At 36.8% G+C, this 19242-nt stretch overlaps 1 protein-coding gene across 1 annotated transcript; it reads right to left on the minus strand.

Moving 5' to 3' along the window:
• Positions 1-401: 401 nt before the first annotated feature.
• On the minus strand, positions 402-5025 carry LOC127789741 (replication protein A 70 kDa DNA-binding subunit B-like). Its single transcript, XM_052318694.1, has 12 exons — positions 4668-5025; positions 3804-3950; positions 3484-3702; positions 3042-3219; positions 2640-2910; positions 2456-2558; positions 2247-2371; positions 2054-2132; positions 1828-1972; positions 1320-1480; positions 1084-1204; positions 402-984 (listed from the first exon to the last, which is right to left on the minus strand). Exons 1-12 carry the CDS (start codon positions 4793-4795, stop codon positions 766-768), a joined length of 1896 nt encoding a protein of 631 aa, XP_052174654.1. The 5' UTR covers positions 4796-5025; the 3' UTR covers positions 402-765.
• Between the last annotated feature and the right edge of the window lie 14217 nt (positions 5026-19242).

Raw genomic sequence — 19242 nt, forward strand, 5'->3', positions numbered from 1 at the left:
TACTCGTATCGGTAAAGACTCCGCGCTAGCCACCACTGCTGTCGTTGGTATTCAATCTTATAGCAGCAGATAATGCAACTTTGATTAGTCTTATAATTAATGTTGTGTTTGGTTCTTTTGAAATTAAAATCCAGAACTTTAATTTGATATGGATGGATGAAAGCTTATATATTTCAGTTCGACACCAAACACGTAAACTCTTTAAATTCCATCAGGTGCGAAGAAATCTGAAATGAGATGTTAGTGATCAAAGCATTGAATCTTGTCTTGTTTCAGAATCAAATCATCTCTAAGAGTGCAACACTACACAAGTTCGTCAACATTGATACCAAGTTATCATATGAATATTATATCATGATCTAAAAATAATTTATTATGTGCTTAAAGCTTAAATAATACATCTCCTATTGCATTGAATATTTTCCCATGGTAGAACAGCCTAAGAAGAATCCACCCATTAACATAATTAGTCCGTGTTTATACTTTATAGAAGCAAGTGTTTGCTACGACCTTGGATGACAAAGAAATTAAGAAATATTTAGACTAAATGAGGACTAGTTTTGATCTGGAAGCAAAATACCCACCTGTACTGATGATTGTCTAGTCTGTCTATAATTACAATCACTGATGTGAGGAACCTACCCTGAAGAACCAAAATGCCACTTCCTAACAAAACCAAGTATTCTAATAAAAGATAGAATTCTTCATTCCATGGTTCAACAAAGCAAGCAACCAAATAAAAGGCAGGCAAAGCAGCAGAAGAAGCTATTGAGCGAGAGAGAGTTTGTTCTTGTCCTTCGCCTTTGAGATCTCCTCTAACAAGAACCTGGATTCAGCTGCAAAATCAAGCGGGGCAACTGCTCTTGCTGTTACCCTCTGCCTTTTCTCGTTCATGTACTCGTGCGGTGTCACACTCACTCTGAATAGATGAGGTACCCATGTTGCTTCTTTCAGCTTCTCTTGGAAAGGATTCCCTTCTCCCCCCTGCAACCAACAAACAATGCCAAACCCACCATCCCTTCAATATTTAACATGTGAACCCGAGATCTCGAATTTAAGTCCCAAGTGATGGACGGTGCATACCTGAGATTTCAGTTTGTCAAGCTCGTCGGCACTGCACCCTATGATTTTCTCTGCTTGGTCATTGAAAACTGAGATCCAAGCTTCACCGCTTGCATCGGAGACTTTTACTACCATTATGTATCTGAAATTTTGACAAATATCAATGGAGGATCTAAGCCATCTATGCAAACACGTAGTACTGCAACTAAACTGCAACTAAACTATATATATAGTCTCTTGTTTTTGAAGACACAAACCTTAAACTACACTCATCATCATTCTTCTGGCAACCTTCACACCAGTACCCAGATCCAATAGCTTCGGTCACTTTCTTGTTACATGCCTTACAAGCTCGATACCACATGGTTTGATCGGGCTTGATGAAGCTAATGTAGGCTTTTATGCTGTAAAATACAGGCTGTCCAACAATCACATAGCACAAGCTCAGTGTCAATAAAGAATTCAGTTTCGGGTTGTAATAGTAGTAGTAACAAAAAGCATACAAGTCTTTGTGGTTACGTCAAATGAGACTCTAAAGAGACATGGGAGTTAATGCCCAGTTCCTAATTAATTTACTCCCAGCTTTTGTTTGTTTTTGGGCTAAGTCGGTCATAATGTAGTAAGAACTTGCGCTGACACAAGTCTTCATCTTTTTCATTTAACTTTAATCTCTGCAGATTTTTCAATATTTCTTGCATGCATCCATGAACTATCACATAAAAATGAAAGAATAGCTGGAGATTTGATGCTATAATAAAATAGTACCTTCTCCGCACCCAAGGATGGGTTACTGGTTATATGAGAAAGGGCGACACGGTCTGAGTGCATGGATCTCATTCCGCTGTTGGTTGTGGGGCTTAGCCCAGAGCCAACAGAAGCCATTGAAGTCTCTCTACCTTCAGAATCATACCTGCATACAGTATGACAACATGACAACACGATTTCCCTAAATCAAAGGATCAAACTTGTTAAGTAGGGGGCAATTACTCACCAGGATCTCAACTTTCTGGCTTCAGGTCTGTCTGGATTTATTGCTACAAGGCTCTTGCTCAATGCTGACAAGGATACACCTGAACCAACAGAAAAGATGAAATATTATTGACCTAATAATTATCAAAACAAATGTTTACCTTCTAGGCCTGAGATAATCCTAGAGTCTAGAGGGCAGAGACATTTTGAAGTACCTTGGAAGTCTCCGACTTTTAGGGACTTAATTGCAACTACAGGAGATCTATCATACATATCCAGTAGTTCTTGTCCTACATTTGTTGCAAGATCATTCCACAGAGACACCACAACAGTCTTCTTCCTACAATGTCAGTTCCAATTTTTCTTTTTCAGTCCACGTCCATGAAAGCAGAAAGGAAAATTCATAATTTCCACCTAAGCTTACGTCTCATCTGCAATGGTTATGTCACGTTTTGGAATAGTCTCGTTGTTACTTTTCCTTCTAATGCTCAGTGTAGGAGATACATTTTGTACCACACCAATAACATCTGCAAATGATACCAATTCAGTATTAATTACATAAAGAAAACTCAGACAATAAACCAAAGAGTTGAAGGAACAAATCCTACCTACAAGCTCCTTCGAATTGACATATGGACCCAATTGATCAATTGGAACAAAATTAAATTTTGTTTCAGGAATAAAAGTTTCTTCATTACTGGCTTCTTCCACGTCAGAATTTTCATTTAATGTCATCTCATAGTCATTCTGAACTGTCTTGAACTGCTTATTAGCAACTTTCAGAGTTCCCTTAGATATGTAGTAAACTTTCCCCAATTGGAACCTCTCATAGAACTTTTTTGCAGCGTCATTGAACATTGTTGCCTGAATTTGTGTTCCCTGAACAAAAGGAGCCAATTTCATTCCTCAACCTTCTATTTCCCACTCAGGATGGTTCACTAGCACCATGATACAAATGAATTTACTGCATGTATTGAGCATCTGTTTAATAAAACAAAATGTATACTTACATCTTCATCTGTCAACTCTACATTGAAAACACAGCCTTCTCCTCTAGCATTCTTATATGTCCGCATATTTCCTTTGTTTGTAACCCGTACCTTTATGGTCCAGTTACCTTGGTAAGGATTCAGAGACACAAGTGGATGGACTCTTCTTGTCATTGCCATTCTTGCAGCTGGTGCCGCACTGAAATCCAGGAAGATACAACAGTTCAGTGTCAAGCCTAACATCTATAATCCCCATATCAAAAAATCAACATAACAAAAAAAGGTGCTTTGGTGCAAGCTAAATTACATGAAACAGAATGCCAATTACTCAATTTACAATCAAATATAAAAACCACAGGTGGCAGCTGTATCAGATAGTTTTATCAAAGAAGTAGCAATTCAAGTATATTTGCTCGAGAAAGGTAAGCATTTCAAGCATACGTGCTAAAGAGAGATTACATACTTCCCGTTCTGTTCGTGTACTATCTGAGCCACTGATTTGGCAACCAATTCCTGCTTTGGCTTCAAAAGGACGCCAGTTTCTTCAATTTTCACCTCTCTTTTGACATCCATTTCTTGTTTCGGTTTCAGAACAATGCCACAATCTTCACTTCTCACCTCAGTCTTGATCTCTGCTTGAAGAGCGGGGGATACCACTTCACATTTGATTACAATCAAAAACCTACAACAAGTTGAAAGTACATTATTTACTTCGAAGCCCAAAAATTGGAAAGCTTAAAAGGGTTTCTAAACATATAGAAGTCAGTGGAGATTGATTCTCACTTCTCGTTCTTTGTTGGAATGTCATTGACTGCATAATCAAGAATGTGGATGAGGCCCAAGTTCTGAATGTTCCCCGACATGACTTCAGATGACAAGCTAGATTGTAGAAGTGCTTTCAGCTTCATCTTTCCGTCACTAGCTGTGAACCTGCAAGGAGCCTATTTGTTCAGCAAATATAACATACTCATTTCATATTCAAATTGAGCAAATAAAATATAAGCCCAGTCATTTGAGAAATTAGAAGTAATTAACACACGGGGCAGTGTAACATAATGCACATTCAAATTTCTCAGTATGGTATTTGGTCGCTGAGAAAATGCAAGGAAACTCTGTGAAATGGCCCAACTTAACCCAGATCGGGCACTCAATAGACAATTTTTCAGAAAGCCCAAAACAATAATTGTACGGTTCCACATAGGGGAACTCACTAAGAAATTGTTCTGACCAGAACTTTCAATTGTACTGTTTTGCATCAACTGCAAGCCTGTTTCTGATTCGATCCCAAAATAGTATCTTCTCTACATTTTTGACCGACCACAAACAAAAATCCAAAGAAACTAAAAAAGAACTAAGACCCCTCTCTCATCGGACAAATCGAACACACGGCTTCAACAAATCTGGGTGAGAGAAGAGGGATCGAACTCGCAAATAATCCAAATCATCAAAGAAGATAAAAAAAAAAACGAGAAATCTCACTTTTCATTTATTTTTCTCGCCGATTAAACACGCCAAAATAAATCTGAAATATGCCAAACAACTAAAACAAATCCGTGAGATCCTCGCCAAAAAAAAAAAAAAGAAAAAAGAAAAAAGAACAAATAAATCCGTGAGAAACAGTGAAGAGAGAGGAAGGGAGAAACGAACATGTATTTGGTTCCCGCAGTCTTGAGATCGAGAACTTGGACGATGATCTCCGAGACTTCGGACGACGAATCCGGAGATGGGTTGGCAAGCAATATGGAGATCGCATCTGGGCTCACGGATTTCTCCATTCTCAACTCACTCACTCTCGCTCTCTCAATCTCTTCTCTCTGGGAGGTTGATGGAATGGCTTGTAGAGAGAGATGAAGAAGTGTGATAAAACAGCGAGCCGAGCGGGAGGTTTATTTCTTTTCTGAAGGTGGCTTTTTTGGCGCCAAAGCTCTTTTCAATTTTCATCTCCCCCCCGGCGGGTGATTTCTATTGCCAGCCAAGATCTTGCTTTTGTCACAGACAATTGTGCTGCTCTTTAGCTTCTGAAATGACTGTACCTTGCATTGGCAAAATCCATATTTTTTCCCGCAATACTAATGGCAAAATGCAGGCGCGTTTGGCGGGCTTTTTTGTTTTCTAACGAAAACAATAGGCGCGTTTTTTATTGCCGCCAGTTTTGGTTAATTACCCAATTTGCCCTTGGTTCTTTTCTTCCTCCGATGGGTAAATTGCATAAATCACTCCCTGCATTTTACTTTTATGCACAAACAGCCTTTGACGTTTTAACAAATAAAAAATGGTAAAGTGTTACGTAAGTCATTATATTTTAAAAATAATCAAATAAGTTATTGTATTTTTAGATTTGAGATAAATTTAATTATTGATATTGTACTTTCAAATATCAACCCACATTAATTATTATGATAAATATTTTTTATTTTATTAATAGTGTTAACTTTATCCCCAATTAAAAAAACCCACACATTCAAATTCAAATTAAAAAAACTCTACACAATTATATTTTTTATTTTTTTAAAATATAGTAATTAATTTGACCATAACTCTTAAATTCATTAATTTATTTATCTTTTTAAAGATCGGTGCACAATTTTACCCAAAAAGACAAAATAGAAAGACTTATTTAGCGCTTCAACTAAAAATATTCTTCATAAGAACTCATCCTTCAACTTTATATATTGAATATTAAGAAAATAAATACATTGTTCTGTAGAGACAAAGATGAAATTAAAATGAAAATAAGGATGAAAATAAAATAAAAAGGAATGCCAGGCCTAATTTGAGTTAATGAACAAAGTTAAATAAAATTTGCAATCAAATACTTATATTTAATAAAAGATCAAAATTTAGTACCCATATTCTGCTATAGACTTGATAAGTACCCCTAGGAAACCTTCGTGAGAGCCACCTTCAAGTACCTTGGAAGCATTCATTGGATCAAAGAATATATTAATTGACCTCCAATATTTTTATTTTAAAATTTAGAACAAATGATCTCGAAATACATAAATATTTTTTCATTTATCAACTCTAATATCTATAAATAAAGAAGTGATTCTTTCGATTTAGCTATGACCAGAACTCTATCCAAATTATATTACTCTTATTCTTATATACTTTTCTACAAAAATTAATTTAAACATTGAAAAGTCCGCACGAAAAATACCTTATCTATTTTATCTTTTACAAGTTTCTCAAAAATCAAAAGTTCAAGATAAATGCTCTATTGTATCTAGACAACTATTATATAAAAAACGAACAAAATAGATTTGATTTAATTATTAGTAAACACACAAAGAAGATGTATTTAAAGAATTAAATACATTATTCGACAAAGATAATGATTAAAAGAATGAAATGCAAGAATAAAGATGAAGATGGATACGAAAAGGGGTTAGGTGTTACGCTTATAGTTATTAATTATTAAAAATTAGATTTTTTTCAATTAATTTATGTAACCATTTTTAATGTCCCATGTACCCAACTAAAGGTGCCTTAACCACCTAGTCATGTTTTCAACTCATCAAAGGTTTTTTTTTTTTTTCTACTTAGAGCAGCCACTCTCCTAGCTAACCCTTGAACTTCTTTGATAAAGGCTGGATGTTTTATATCTAGTATTTCTTGTATTTTCTGTAGATTGACTTTAATGCCCCATTGTGTTGCCAGAAATTTTATAGATTATAGGGACATTTTTTGTAAGAAACAGAAACGTGAAGAAACATGTAAATAAAAAAATATAGAAATTTGTTTTGTAAATATAAATTTTAATATAAAAAATATACAAAATAGTTATTAAATTTAAAAATAAATATAAATTCTATAATACATTCAAAAAAATTCTAAAAAAATTAAAAATTTTATGTTAGAGACGAAAAAAATTAAAATTTTTATGTTAGAAATGAAAAAGATTTCATTTCTATTCGTAGATTGATATTTTCTTAATATTACGAAATGATCATAAAAAGTTTTTGAAATTATAAAAGTGGCTCAACGTTTCTTGACATTTTGAAAATGGAAACGTTGAAATGACGCTTGTAATATCTTAAAATTTGAAAATAAATAATAATTATTCAAACCTGTGTTCGAGGACATTATTGAATATTTGAAAATTTAAGAGGAAGTATTTATTTATGTGGTTTTGAGGAAAATAAGAAATTAAAAGTAATTAATTAAATTATTTGGAAATGTTTAATAATTATTAATTATTGTATTTGTGGTGATTATTGAATATTTGTGGGTTAAAAGGAAATATTAATTTATTTGGGTATTTGGAGAATTAGGAAAAATGTTTAATTATGTAATTTTGAGAAAATATGAAATTTAGGTTTAATTAATTTAATTGGGGGTATTTATGAAATAGGAAAATAAATTAAATTGGTGAAATTTTGGAAATGTTAGGGTGTAAGTGAAATAAGATAGAAGTTCGGGCGTATGTGTAATTAAAGGAGATTAGGGGTGCTGAAATGTTAATGGAAGTGGCCGAAATTCACCTTAAATATAATGATATGCATACATCTGTGTGAAGGTGGCAGCGGTTCAAGTGGCACGCGTCCGCGAGGGGGAACTTGGCGATCGCAGGTTCGAGCCTTGGACCTTGCGTGCGTTGGAGAAAAATTGGCTGGATTTTTCCAGCCATACCTTGCCCAAAAAGACGTCATTTTGGGCAAGGCGGTGGCACCAACTAGGCTGCCACGCAACAGCCGTTGGTGGTCTCCTTTCTCTTGATTTTTAAGCTGCAATTGCAGCAAGAAATTGGGACAAAATCGGGCAAAAACAGAGAGGAATAATGGGAGAAGAAACAGCGCGCAAGGCCAATTTTTGGAGAAAAATTGAAGATTAAATTATGTTTAATCGCAGTTTAATTAATCAGGTAAGTAAATAAATATGTAATAATCATTCTGTACGGTTGGAATTTTATTTTAGGTCCTATTTTGTTAATTTTGGGAGTTATTCTATTTTACAACGTTTATTATTTTGGTGGCATTTAAGCGTAAAAATGCTGTAAACGGCTAGATACAGACAATCTCTCATCTACCCTTACAATTTCTTTCCATTTTATGAACCCATCGCCTTCCCTTAATTCGTTTCGGTATCGCGTATTAATTAGATATATAAATGGAGAATGTTATTGGCGCGATTTAATTTAAAATAAATATGAGATTTATTGGGATTTTATTTGAGGTGCGCCCACGTAGGATTTTAGACGGTTAAATTATTTATATTACACGATTAGATTTAATTAATGCGAGCCATGATTTTATTAATCGCTATTAAACGTTTTACTTCACAGAGGGAGTGCAAGAAAAGTAAGAAACGACCATGTAAAGGCAAGCTCCTAACTCTCTATTTATGATTTTTAATTCCCGTGAAAGACCCCGTGATTTCTCGTATTTTATCACATCCCTTACTTTAATTCGGCACCTAACCTTATTTGTTGAATTATTATTCATTTTTTTAATTTAAATTAAATCCGATACTTCTAGAATTTTATTCATTGTGAGCCTATGTGGGTTTGTACCACCCCCACTCCTTTTGAGAATTATGCTGAACCAGCCTGGGGACTAGGTTCCTAAACGTGCGAGTTTATTTAAGGTTTTTCTCAGATTTATTTATGATTCGGTTGAGCTATCGAGCAGTGGGGCAGGGGTCAGTTGTTGGTGACGTTGGGGTAGACTATTGTACGGCCCTAAAGTGGATCGTCGGGTGGACACTCCTAGTCACTGGCCGTTGATCGGTACCGGACACTGCTAACTAGCTCTACCAGTTTGTAATTTACTGCACGTTTAGATTCATTATATTACTGTTCATGATTTGATATGCACATGGGTACAGGTTGCATGTTGGGATATTCATTTATTGAGTATGCTTGGACACGGACATTCTAGCTTGGTTAAGTTGCATCCAGCATGGGCATGTGCATTGCGTGTGGTTTACTATGTGGGCGAAGCATGGCCTGATGCCTGGATGTATGGGCGCTAGTGTATCACGTTGATGCTCACTACGCCATTGCATGGTTACTGGTAGTATTTAGTTCTCGAACGGGAGTACCGTTCGGAGGGAACCTATGGCTCGGGTGTCGGGAGTACCAACATGGACGGGTGACGGGAGTATCGACCCGGGACAATGCGCGCAGGTTTGTTGGAGATACATGTTGCCTTTCAGGGCAGCGGCAGGTTGGTATGGGACTTGGGTGCCGTGTGTCTTGTGTGGGCCCCAAGGACCGGTATGTGCTTTTATTATGCTATACTATTGTGTTATAGCGTCTCGTGGCTTGTGTGTACATGAGGGATTATTTTGGGAAGAGTTTTCTGGATATGTTCAACCTTTAGCCTTTCTTTTCTTATGCTTGCTGAGTCTCTCGACTCACCTTGCTTTCCATCATTCCAGGTAGTGGCAGTGTGGGTCATGGCAAGGGAGTCAGCTTTAGCGGCAGAGTCGGTGTGGTGTACAGGCAGTGCTGTCAATCCCTTTCAACTCTGATGTCTAAGTAGGATTTACTCTATTATTTTGTACTGTGCCAGGTCTTTCCTTGAGTCTCGAGTAGGTTGGCACATAAGTCTGTGTTTGTCTATTTCTTATGTGACCGCTGTGTTAGCGGGGTACCTATAGTGCATGCATGTGTTTTGTTTTGCTTCCGCTGTCCTTATTTTCGTATATGCATGCCAGGGTGGTTTTTGTCTCATGTTTCCTTTTTTTCTCCTTCCGTAGGCGCTCCCGTTCGGGTAGTCCGGGTGATTGGGGATATCCGGGCGAGGGTGCTTACAACGCTCCCGAGAAATTTTCATTCATTATAAGTGTTATATAAGTTATTGTATTTTAAAAATAGCCAAATAAATTATTGTATTTTTAGGTTCGAGGCAAATTTAATTATTGATATTATACTTTTAAATATCAGTCCACATTAACTATTATGATAAATATTTTTTATTTATTAATAGTACTAACTTTATCCTCAATTAAAATACCTACAGTTACAAATTCAAATTGAAAAAACTCCACACAATTACAATTTCTATTTTTTTTAAAGTATAGTAATTAATTTGACTATAACTTTTAAATACATTAATTTATTTATCCTTTTAAAGATTGGTGCACAGTTTTACCTTGGAGCCGAAATACAAAAACTTATTTAGCACTTCAACCAAAAAAATTTTCATTTATTCTTAATTTTTATTAGATATATGATTTTTCTGTCTAGAAAAATAAAAATTTTAATCCTTAAATTTGCTCATTTTCATTGTTAAATTTAAGCCTGAGGTATTTTATAAATCTTGTTTGTATTTTGAAAATTTTAATTTTACTTTTAGAGACTAATTTATCTATTTACATATTTTGTTAACAATCCCTATTCTCTTTACTATTTTCAGTTTATTTTCAATTTTGAGTTTTTTAAAATACTCAAAATGCATTTACTTACCCATTTTTAAAAATGCATTTTTCAAAACACAAAAAAATTTTGTACACAAAACTCAAAATACTAAAATGTCATTTTGATTATTTTCAGCCAAATCAAGCTTTTCAAGTCCAAAACGTGGAAAACACTCTCCATTCTCACATCCAAGTTCGACTCTTCCTTTTTCTCTTCAAGGCTCGATCGTCTACCACGCCTACCATCGCCATCACTACTGTGAGCTGTCGTTGACTGTTATATCTCTTTTTGCGGTGATCAACAGCAAAAGGTAAGGCGACGATAAGAGGAGAAACGACAAGAAACAAGGTAGTAATGAGAGGAAAGGCAGCGACGATGGTGAGAAAAAGGTGGCGAAGGGAAGAGGGCTGGAGAAGAAGAAGTGGTGGCGAGAGGCGAGGCAACTATAATACCCGATATTACATGGTGATAAAAAATATTTAATTTCCAATGATTTTGAAGGACCTTGTGTGGTTCAGATAGCCTAAGAAGTTGGTTTCGAGTAATTAATTAATAAAATTTGTCAAATCGACGATAAGGGATGTCTCGGGACTTGAACGTCCAGGAAGGAGGGCATGAGATTGGTGAGCGTCTCGAGGTGAGGCTAATGACGTTGAAAAAAATTATACCGAGAATAGTTTTCGGAATAATTTCTATATAAACTCGAATGGTTGTAGGGGATCTCCGGCAAGCTGAGAGGACCCTATGGGTGGTTCGATTTGGTGAGTGAGACAACCCTGAAGTGTTTCCGGTCGGAGAAAAGGTCCCATGTAAGTGCAGGGACGAAATTGACCTTTATCGAGTAAATGCCGGTTATTAATTTCAAAGAAATCAAGATTTTGTGGCTTGATGAAAATTTAAAATAAGGCCTTGGAGGGCTTAAGTGAAATTAATAAATTTTTTAAGTGGATTTAATGAGAAGTTAGTGAGGTTACTAAGTAATTATATATATATATATATATAATTGTGGCTTGGGGCCAAAGTATGCTACAGTGCCCCCATTTCTTTCAAATAAAAATAGAGAGAGAGTGTGAGGCAGAGAGCTCGTGAGAGAGCAATGGTCGAGAGCTAGAGTAGAGGAGGAGAAAGAAAAAAAAAAAGGAAAAAATGTCAACAAATTTCAAAAGATGAGGAAAAATTTTGAAAATTATTTTGGGACTTGAGGAACGTGCCAAAGGCTAAAAAATGGAGATTTGGGCGCAAGGTGGCAGCTCGGGAGGCAATGTTAGGTGGGCGTTTTCCTAATTTCTCCTCCAGATTGATCAAGGCAATTAATTTAATTCTTTTTGAAATATTTCCGTTATGTGAGATAATGAATTGTGTAGTGTTGGTTGGATTAAATCATTGGTTGATGTTGTTTGGAAATAGTGGATGGGTGGGTTTTTGTGAGGTATGACAAAAACAAAGACCCTAGTTCAATTTCTGATGTTGTTGGAATTTACATGGCATCTAGGTTCGACTAGGGAGGCGGTAACCCTAGAAGAGCTCGGAGTTCAGACGGACATTCTCGCTCTTAGTAGGAGAGGCTTCCAGTCAGGTAAGGGATGGCCCCAAGGGTGGCAGCCTTGTGAATGTTTGGTAAATTTGAAAAATATATGTTGTGCAGTTACGTGTTATCCATGTTCTATAAATGGTCTAGTGAAGTCATATGGCCATGGGAGAGACTAGATGCATGCTAAGGGTAATTTGGGGGGTTATGCCTCGAACAGGTGGGTTCGGAGGGCAGTGATGCCTCGCCATTCATGCATACATACTTATCATTGTATCGCATATATTATCTTGTTTACATTCATTTGCACCCTTACTGAGTCTTTATGACTCATGAGGTTTTATTTCGTGTTGTAGATGTTGCAAGTCCAGAAGCAAGAAGGAATGTCGGGAGAATGATGTGGCGACTAGCGGTGTTACCTGAGTTGTATGTTATATATATATTCCTGCATATATTCGTGGGTGTTTCCTGTATATATTTATTCTCGTGATGGAATGTATATGTTTTGGGTGTTGGAAGGTATCCAGTTGGTTGTAATCAGTTTAGCATACTTGTATTCCACATAGTGTATGTGTGATTGTGCAGATTTCTGGTTGTGAGTGGCTTGTTTGGTGGAGCCAAGTCTTCGAATCATGTAAGGATCGAAAAGGTATTTCCCATAAATCCCTAGTTCTCAGCGGATGTTTGATGTGCTAGTTTGTGCCTGGGTCACCTTTGGCTTGTTGTGAGGCAAGTTGGAGAAAGGTAAAGCTCACTCAGGTTTCGGGTCCCGTTCTGCTATGTTTCCTTATCTGTGTTGGGACCGATTTCTTGAGTGGAGCGAAGAGAAGGGCGAAGCCTAGTACTCACCTAGGGGCGTTTCTTGTTAAAACATAGTTTGTCTCTTCAATTATTGGCTTAACGTGTGAGTAATCCGGTCGATTATTCACTGGTGCCACCAGTAAGTGGGATCGGGTCATCACAGCAGCGATAACCTACAAAAGGAAGGCGATGAGGGGAAGAGGGCTGGAGAAGAAGAGGCAATGACGAGAGGAGAGGCAGTGATGACGGCGAATGGAAAAGGACTGGAAAAGAAGAGGTGGCAACGAGAGACTCTCGAATATTCCCGTTAGTATAGGATATTCGAAATGAGGTCATCACAGAGATGATATAGGACAAACCATAATAAAACAAACGACTCAATTCATTACTAGCAGTGAAAACTAAATTATGGTTCAGTTACACTTCTAATATCTCATTAGTTTGGGGCTCGAAAGCCATACAAAATAATTAAGAGGCTATAATGTTAACTAACAAAATAAAAATCATTTCATCTCAAGCCTCACCAAAATGCTAAACAGGATTAGTACCACTAGACTCGCCTCCAATAACGACCTTCCCTTTACCTAGAATGGCAAAGAAAATCAAGTGAGCCACAAGGCTCAGCAAGTTCTAGGAACAATGAACAATGAATAGGAATCAAGAATATGGTGACACCAAAAAGAGCAATCAAGAACTCGATAGTTTTATACAATATTCGTGATTTATGATTTGATCAATCCCAAGTTAAATGTATCATACCACCATGCAAATGTGCATATAAAATTAAGCATCATAATCAAATATCGTAGGTTCGCAAGCCATCAAACAATATATGCCAAAGTGTATCAAGAGCATAAGAACTCACATTTAATATGGAGTCAACCTGTCGGGTTATGGCCACCTCATCCTGCACCAAGTGCTTTAGGGTACATTTTTCCCTCCGCGCAAAATAATAAGTGCGCAAAGATAAATAATACAAAGTATCATAACATGTACATGCTGAACGTGTATGGAACATATCATGTATTCATTTCCACATATATATAGATATCACAAAATTTCATCTCAAATTGTTGCCATGCTTATACAAATAATTTATGCCCATCCCATAATACAGGGTAGCTTTTCACTCACATCAAATATGCACACGCTACAACAATTTATTCAAGAATTCATTAAATCAATTACTAAGATTTACAATTTGCTGGGTGCATAACAAGTATTCCTACCATATAAGATATTTTCTATTATAATTATATATATATGAATATGTGGGTAAGGATGAGGTGCAAAACAAGGGCGTTCAAATGGGCTATGAATATATCTAAATGGCTTTGAATATATATATATATATAAATGGGCCTTGAATATTTATATGAGTGGGCTTTGAATATGTATATATAAATGCACTGTAATAGTTTATATGGGTTTGCTCAGCTGAAACAGGGGAGTCATTTCTGCTCGTGTGTATATATATATATATATATATATGTAGATGGGTTAGATGGGAACATCCAGTGGCTTAGACGTGTGTATATTGATAGAATTGAAACGATATGGCACTCACCAAGAGGGGGGGTGAATTGGTATAATTAAAATTTAAATGTCTTTTGTGAAGCAAAAATACTTTCGTAAGGTGAAGAATAAAAACTTATCAATGAGCAAACAAAGTCAATAGAGCAAGGATGCAAAAATAAAAAAGGAAATGATGAAAAGCAGTGAAGACACAGATTTATAGTGGTTCAGCCTTTCAAGCTTAGTCCACTACCTTAGCTATCCACAAAGGATTTTTAAAATCAATATCACTATCAAACCCCCTACTCAATACGAGCAGGTCCTCTAGTCCTTGACTAGGCAGTGTACAACCTTCTAATTTAATGGACCCTCTAGCTACTGCTAGGACAAATACAAGAGATGAAGTAGAGATTCTAAGAGTACAACTCTTAGTTACAAGCTATCTCTCTTTAAATAAATGATTGAGGCTTAAAAGAATAGAACAGTAAGATATCAAAGCCTCTTAAATGGAAATACAGAGAGAAAAAAATAAACGCTCGATGTAACAGTGAAGGCACGGTTGTTTTTGATATTCAATCAGATTCAGCAGCCTTCAATACGTCTTCAACCACCTATTTATAGTTGATGGTGGGCAAGTTCAAAATTTGGACCGTTGTGGGTGGTTGGGCGAGCATTTAATGCGCTAAAAACTAGCCGTAATAAGTTTTTGTGAAACACATAGTCGACAGAAAAAATAGGTTAGTTGACTATTTTATCAAATAAAGCTAAGCATAGTCGACAGACAGAAAGTGATAGTCGACTATCTTTTAATACAAAAATCCCATAGTCGACAGATACAAGTGTATAGTCGAGAGATGTGAAAATGTGAAGAAAATTTTGAATTTACAGAACAAAAATAGTCGACAGATGAAAAGCCATAGTCGACTATCCTTACTTGATAGTCGACAGATGCCTCACATAGTCGACAGATCAAACCAGCATAGTCGACTCTCCTTATACATAGTCGACTATCCTTAACAGCATAGTCGACTATTCTAAAGCATAGTCAACAGAATGAAACACATAGTCGACTATCCTTTTGAAAACATAGAAAACTTTAACAAATCCTCATTTTGATCTTTTTGAAAGTAAGTTGAGATCTTCAAAAGTTTATTTTGAAACAAATCATTCTCAAAACTTATAGCCATTTATCATTCATATAGATTTTCATATCTTGCTTCCAAACTTATATACTTAAAAATTCATTTTCTCATTCATATAATCCTCATAGTATAAATTAATTTTCATATAGTCATTTATCAAAACCATTTCATTACTAAGAGTAAAATATCATATATATATATATATAAATGTAAATGGGTTTTCTCAACTGGAACAGGGTATCCATGCCCGAACATGTGTATGTATGTATATATATATATATATGTAAGTGGGTTTTGTTTAGAACAGGGACATCCAATGACTGTTACGGATATAACAATATATATATACAAGTGGGTTTGCTTTTCTGGCTAACGCATTCGACATAGGAGGTGCGTATATAAATATGTGTAAGTGGGTCTTAGGTTTGGCTGGCTGGAATAGGGGCAACCGATGCAAGGGGCGATTATATATATATATATATATATAAGAGCTGTTGGCAATATAAAAGAGAGAGAGAGAGAGAGATTCCATTCGACCATCCTCTTTGCTAAGCATTTATATATATATATATATATGAGTGTATATGAAAGTGGGTTAGTGGGTTGGTTGGAACCAAGGCATTCGAAGGCTGGTTGGGTATGTAAATATATATAGATATAACATTTACTTACCTCACGGAAGAACAAAACTCCTATAAGAAATAAAAGAAGGCCATTCCAGAAATAAACTTAGGAGTAAATCAAACCCCATTTCGATACATCAAGGGATAACAAGATGCTTGGGAGAAATTTCAAAAGAAAAAAAAATGATGCTATAACAAGAGGAAGAAGAAGGAATTATTACTCGCAGAGCAGAGATATAAATATATACTTGTATATATACATTTACAAATGTTCAGGAGACAACCAGGAACTTGCCTAAGAATAAGATGAATATTAAATAGAATGTGGGAAGGAGCTTGCCTGAAGAAGTCCATCCAATAGAAGAAAATAGCTGGGACTCTCCTTCGCAGCTCCAATTGCCAACAGAAAATGGGAGAAGAAGAAGACAAGGAAGAAGAAAAGAAAGTGATAGCCAAATGAAATAGGAGACAGCTTCAAGCAGCAAATCGTTGAAATGGTACAGTATCAGGTGCACAGAAAAAGAAGGAAAAAAGCGAGAGACAGGGTTGAAGGTTGTGCCTGTTTTCAGAAATGGACAGATTTGCCCCTCTAACGGATAACCTTTTCTAGGGTATTTTAGGCATTAGAAGTTTTTATTTATTTATTTATTTATTTATTTATTATTATTATTATAATATATTTTTACATAATAAAACCTAAATTTCCTTTACTATTAGACCCATGCCCAACTCAACAATTTATTGGCCCATCTGATAGCCCATAACTCATCAACTAACTAAATGGAGTCCAAAACATTAATTTCCCAAATTCTTAAAAATTAGACCCATACACTTAAATTCATGATCACATGCACCAAGAAAATTTTATATTAATCCAAAATCATATTATACCATCAAAACAATTTATCGTAAATTGTTAAAATACTTCGACTCATATTTAGAATGCACTTGAGCTAAAATTAAATATTAAAAACACCTAGACCCAATTTAGGGTCATTACAGTTTCTCCCCCCTTCAAAGAATTTGGTCATTAAATTCGTACCTGGTCATGAGAATAGCTGGGGGAAAAGACGCCTCATCTCATCCTCACGCTCCCAAGTAGCCTCGTCTGAAGAATAATGCTACCACTAAACTTTCACAAAAGGAATCGATCAGTTCCGTAGCACCCTCTCGTTCCGTTCCAAAATACTGATAGGTCTTTCCTCATATGTGGCATCTTCCCCGACTTCTATAGCCTAATAATCAATGACATGCTGGGGGTCCAACACATACTTCCTCAACATCGACACATGAAAGACATTATGTATGCTGGATAACTATGGTGGCAAGGCCAAACTATAGGCCAAAGAGCCAACCCGCTTTAGAATCTCAAAAGGTCAAATGTAACGGGGACTAAGCTTCCCCGACACACCAAATCTACGCATGCCCTTCATGGGCATCACTCTCTGCCACACTTGATCCCCAACAGAGAACTCTAAATCTTGTCGTCTATTATCCGCATAACTCTTTTGTCGATCTTGTGCTACCTTCATTCTTGCTTGGATAATCCGAATCTTCTCTATCGTTTGCTCAACAATTTTTGATCCCATTAATGCTCGATCCCCTACCTCTTTCCAACAAATAGGTGATCTACACGGTCTGCCAAAGCATCTCATAAGGTAGCATACCAATACTCGAATGATGACAATTGTTGTAGGCGAATTCTACCAGTGGCAGATGGTCATCCCAACTGCCATGAAAGTCTAGTAGACATGCCCTCAACATGTCCTCCAATGTTCGGATGGTCCTCTCTGTTTGCCCATCTGTCTGTGGGTGAAAAGCGATACTAAATCTCAACTTCGTGCCCAAGGCATCTTATAATGCTCCCCAAAAATGTGAAGTGAACCGAGGGTCCCAGTCCGACACGATACTAGAGGGGACTCCATGCAATCTCACCACCTCTTTCACATACAACTTCGCAAGACGACTCAAAGGGTAGGTCTTCTTAATTGGCAGGAAGTGGGCTGATTTAGTTAAACAGTCTACTATCACCCATATAACATCATACCCTTTCGTCGTCTTCGGCAGACCTGACACAAAATCCATAGATATGTTATTCCACTTCCACTCTAGAATGGGCAACGGCTGTAGAAGACCTGATGGTTTCTGATGTTCTGCCTTAACTTGCTGATACACTGCACACTGGGACACATATTTGGCCACATCTCTATTCAGTCCATCCCACCAAAACTGACTCCGTAAACCTTAATACATCTTTACCATGTCGGGGTGAATGGTATAATGAGACTTATGTGCCTCTGCCATAATTTCCTTCCTAATCCCAGCATCATCAGGTACACAGACCCAATCTTGAAATAGTAACATCCCATCACCTCTCTAATTGAAACCTATTGGGGAAAACTTTCCCACATATGCCAGAATCTGGGCCAGCTTCACATCACAAGACTTTTGTACCCTAATCTGCTCCATCAAATCTGGTTGTACCCTCAGGTACGAACAATACACTGTAGGTCTTTACTCGAGTCCGGAAATAGACATCTCCCCCATCTGCCTCAAAAGCATCCACTCCTGGACCATCATAGCTACCATGCAAGCTCCTCGACGACTCAAAGCATCCACCACTACATTGGCCTTCCCCGGATGGTATAAAATTTCACAATCATAGTCTTTCAGTAGCTCCATCCATCTACGTTGTCTCATGTTCAACTCATTTTGTGAGAAAATGTACTTTAGACTTTTTGTGGTCAGTATAAATCTCTACCTTCTCCCCGTAGAGGTGGTGCCTCTAAATTTGAGTGTAAATACCACGGTTGCCCATTCCAAATCGTGTGTGAGATAATTCATCTCATGCTTCTTCAACTGTCTCAAGGCACATGCATTTACTGGTCCATCCTGTATCAACACACACCCAAGGCTAGAGTGTGACGCATCATTGAAGATGGTGAACTTCTCCCCACTCCTGGGAATAGCCAACACTGGCGTTATTGTCTATTCTCCTGTAATAACCTGCCATTACCAAGAAACTTTTGATGCTTGTCACTAAGGTTGGTCTTGGCCAATCCATCACTGCCTTCACTTTCTTAGGGTCTATTGAAATACCCTCATTGGATACCACTTGCCCTAAGAATCCCACCTGTCGTTGCCAGAAGTCACACTTACTAAACTTAGCATATACTTGCTTTTCCCTAAGTCTTTGCAAGGCTAACTTGAGATGGTTCTCATGCTCCTCCAAGCTCGGCAAGTAAATGAG

The sequence above is a fragment of the Diospyros lotus genome, chromosome 14, assembly GCF_014633365.1.
Source record: "Diospyros lotus cultivar Yz01 chromosome 14, ASM1463336v1, whole genome shotgun sequence".
In the NCBI taxonomy this organism is placed as follows: domain Eukaryota; kingdom Viridiplantae; phylum Streptophyta; class Magnoliopsida; order Ericales; family Ebenaceae; genus Diospyros; species Diospyros lotus.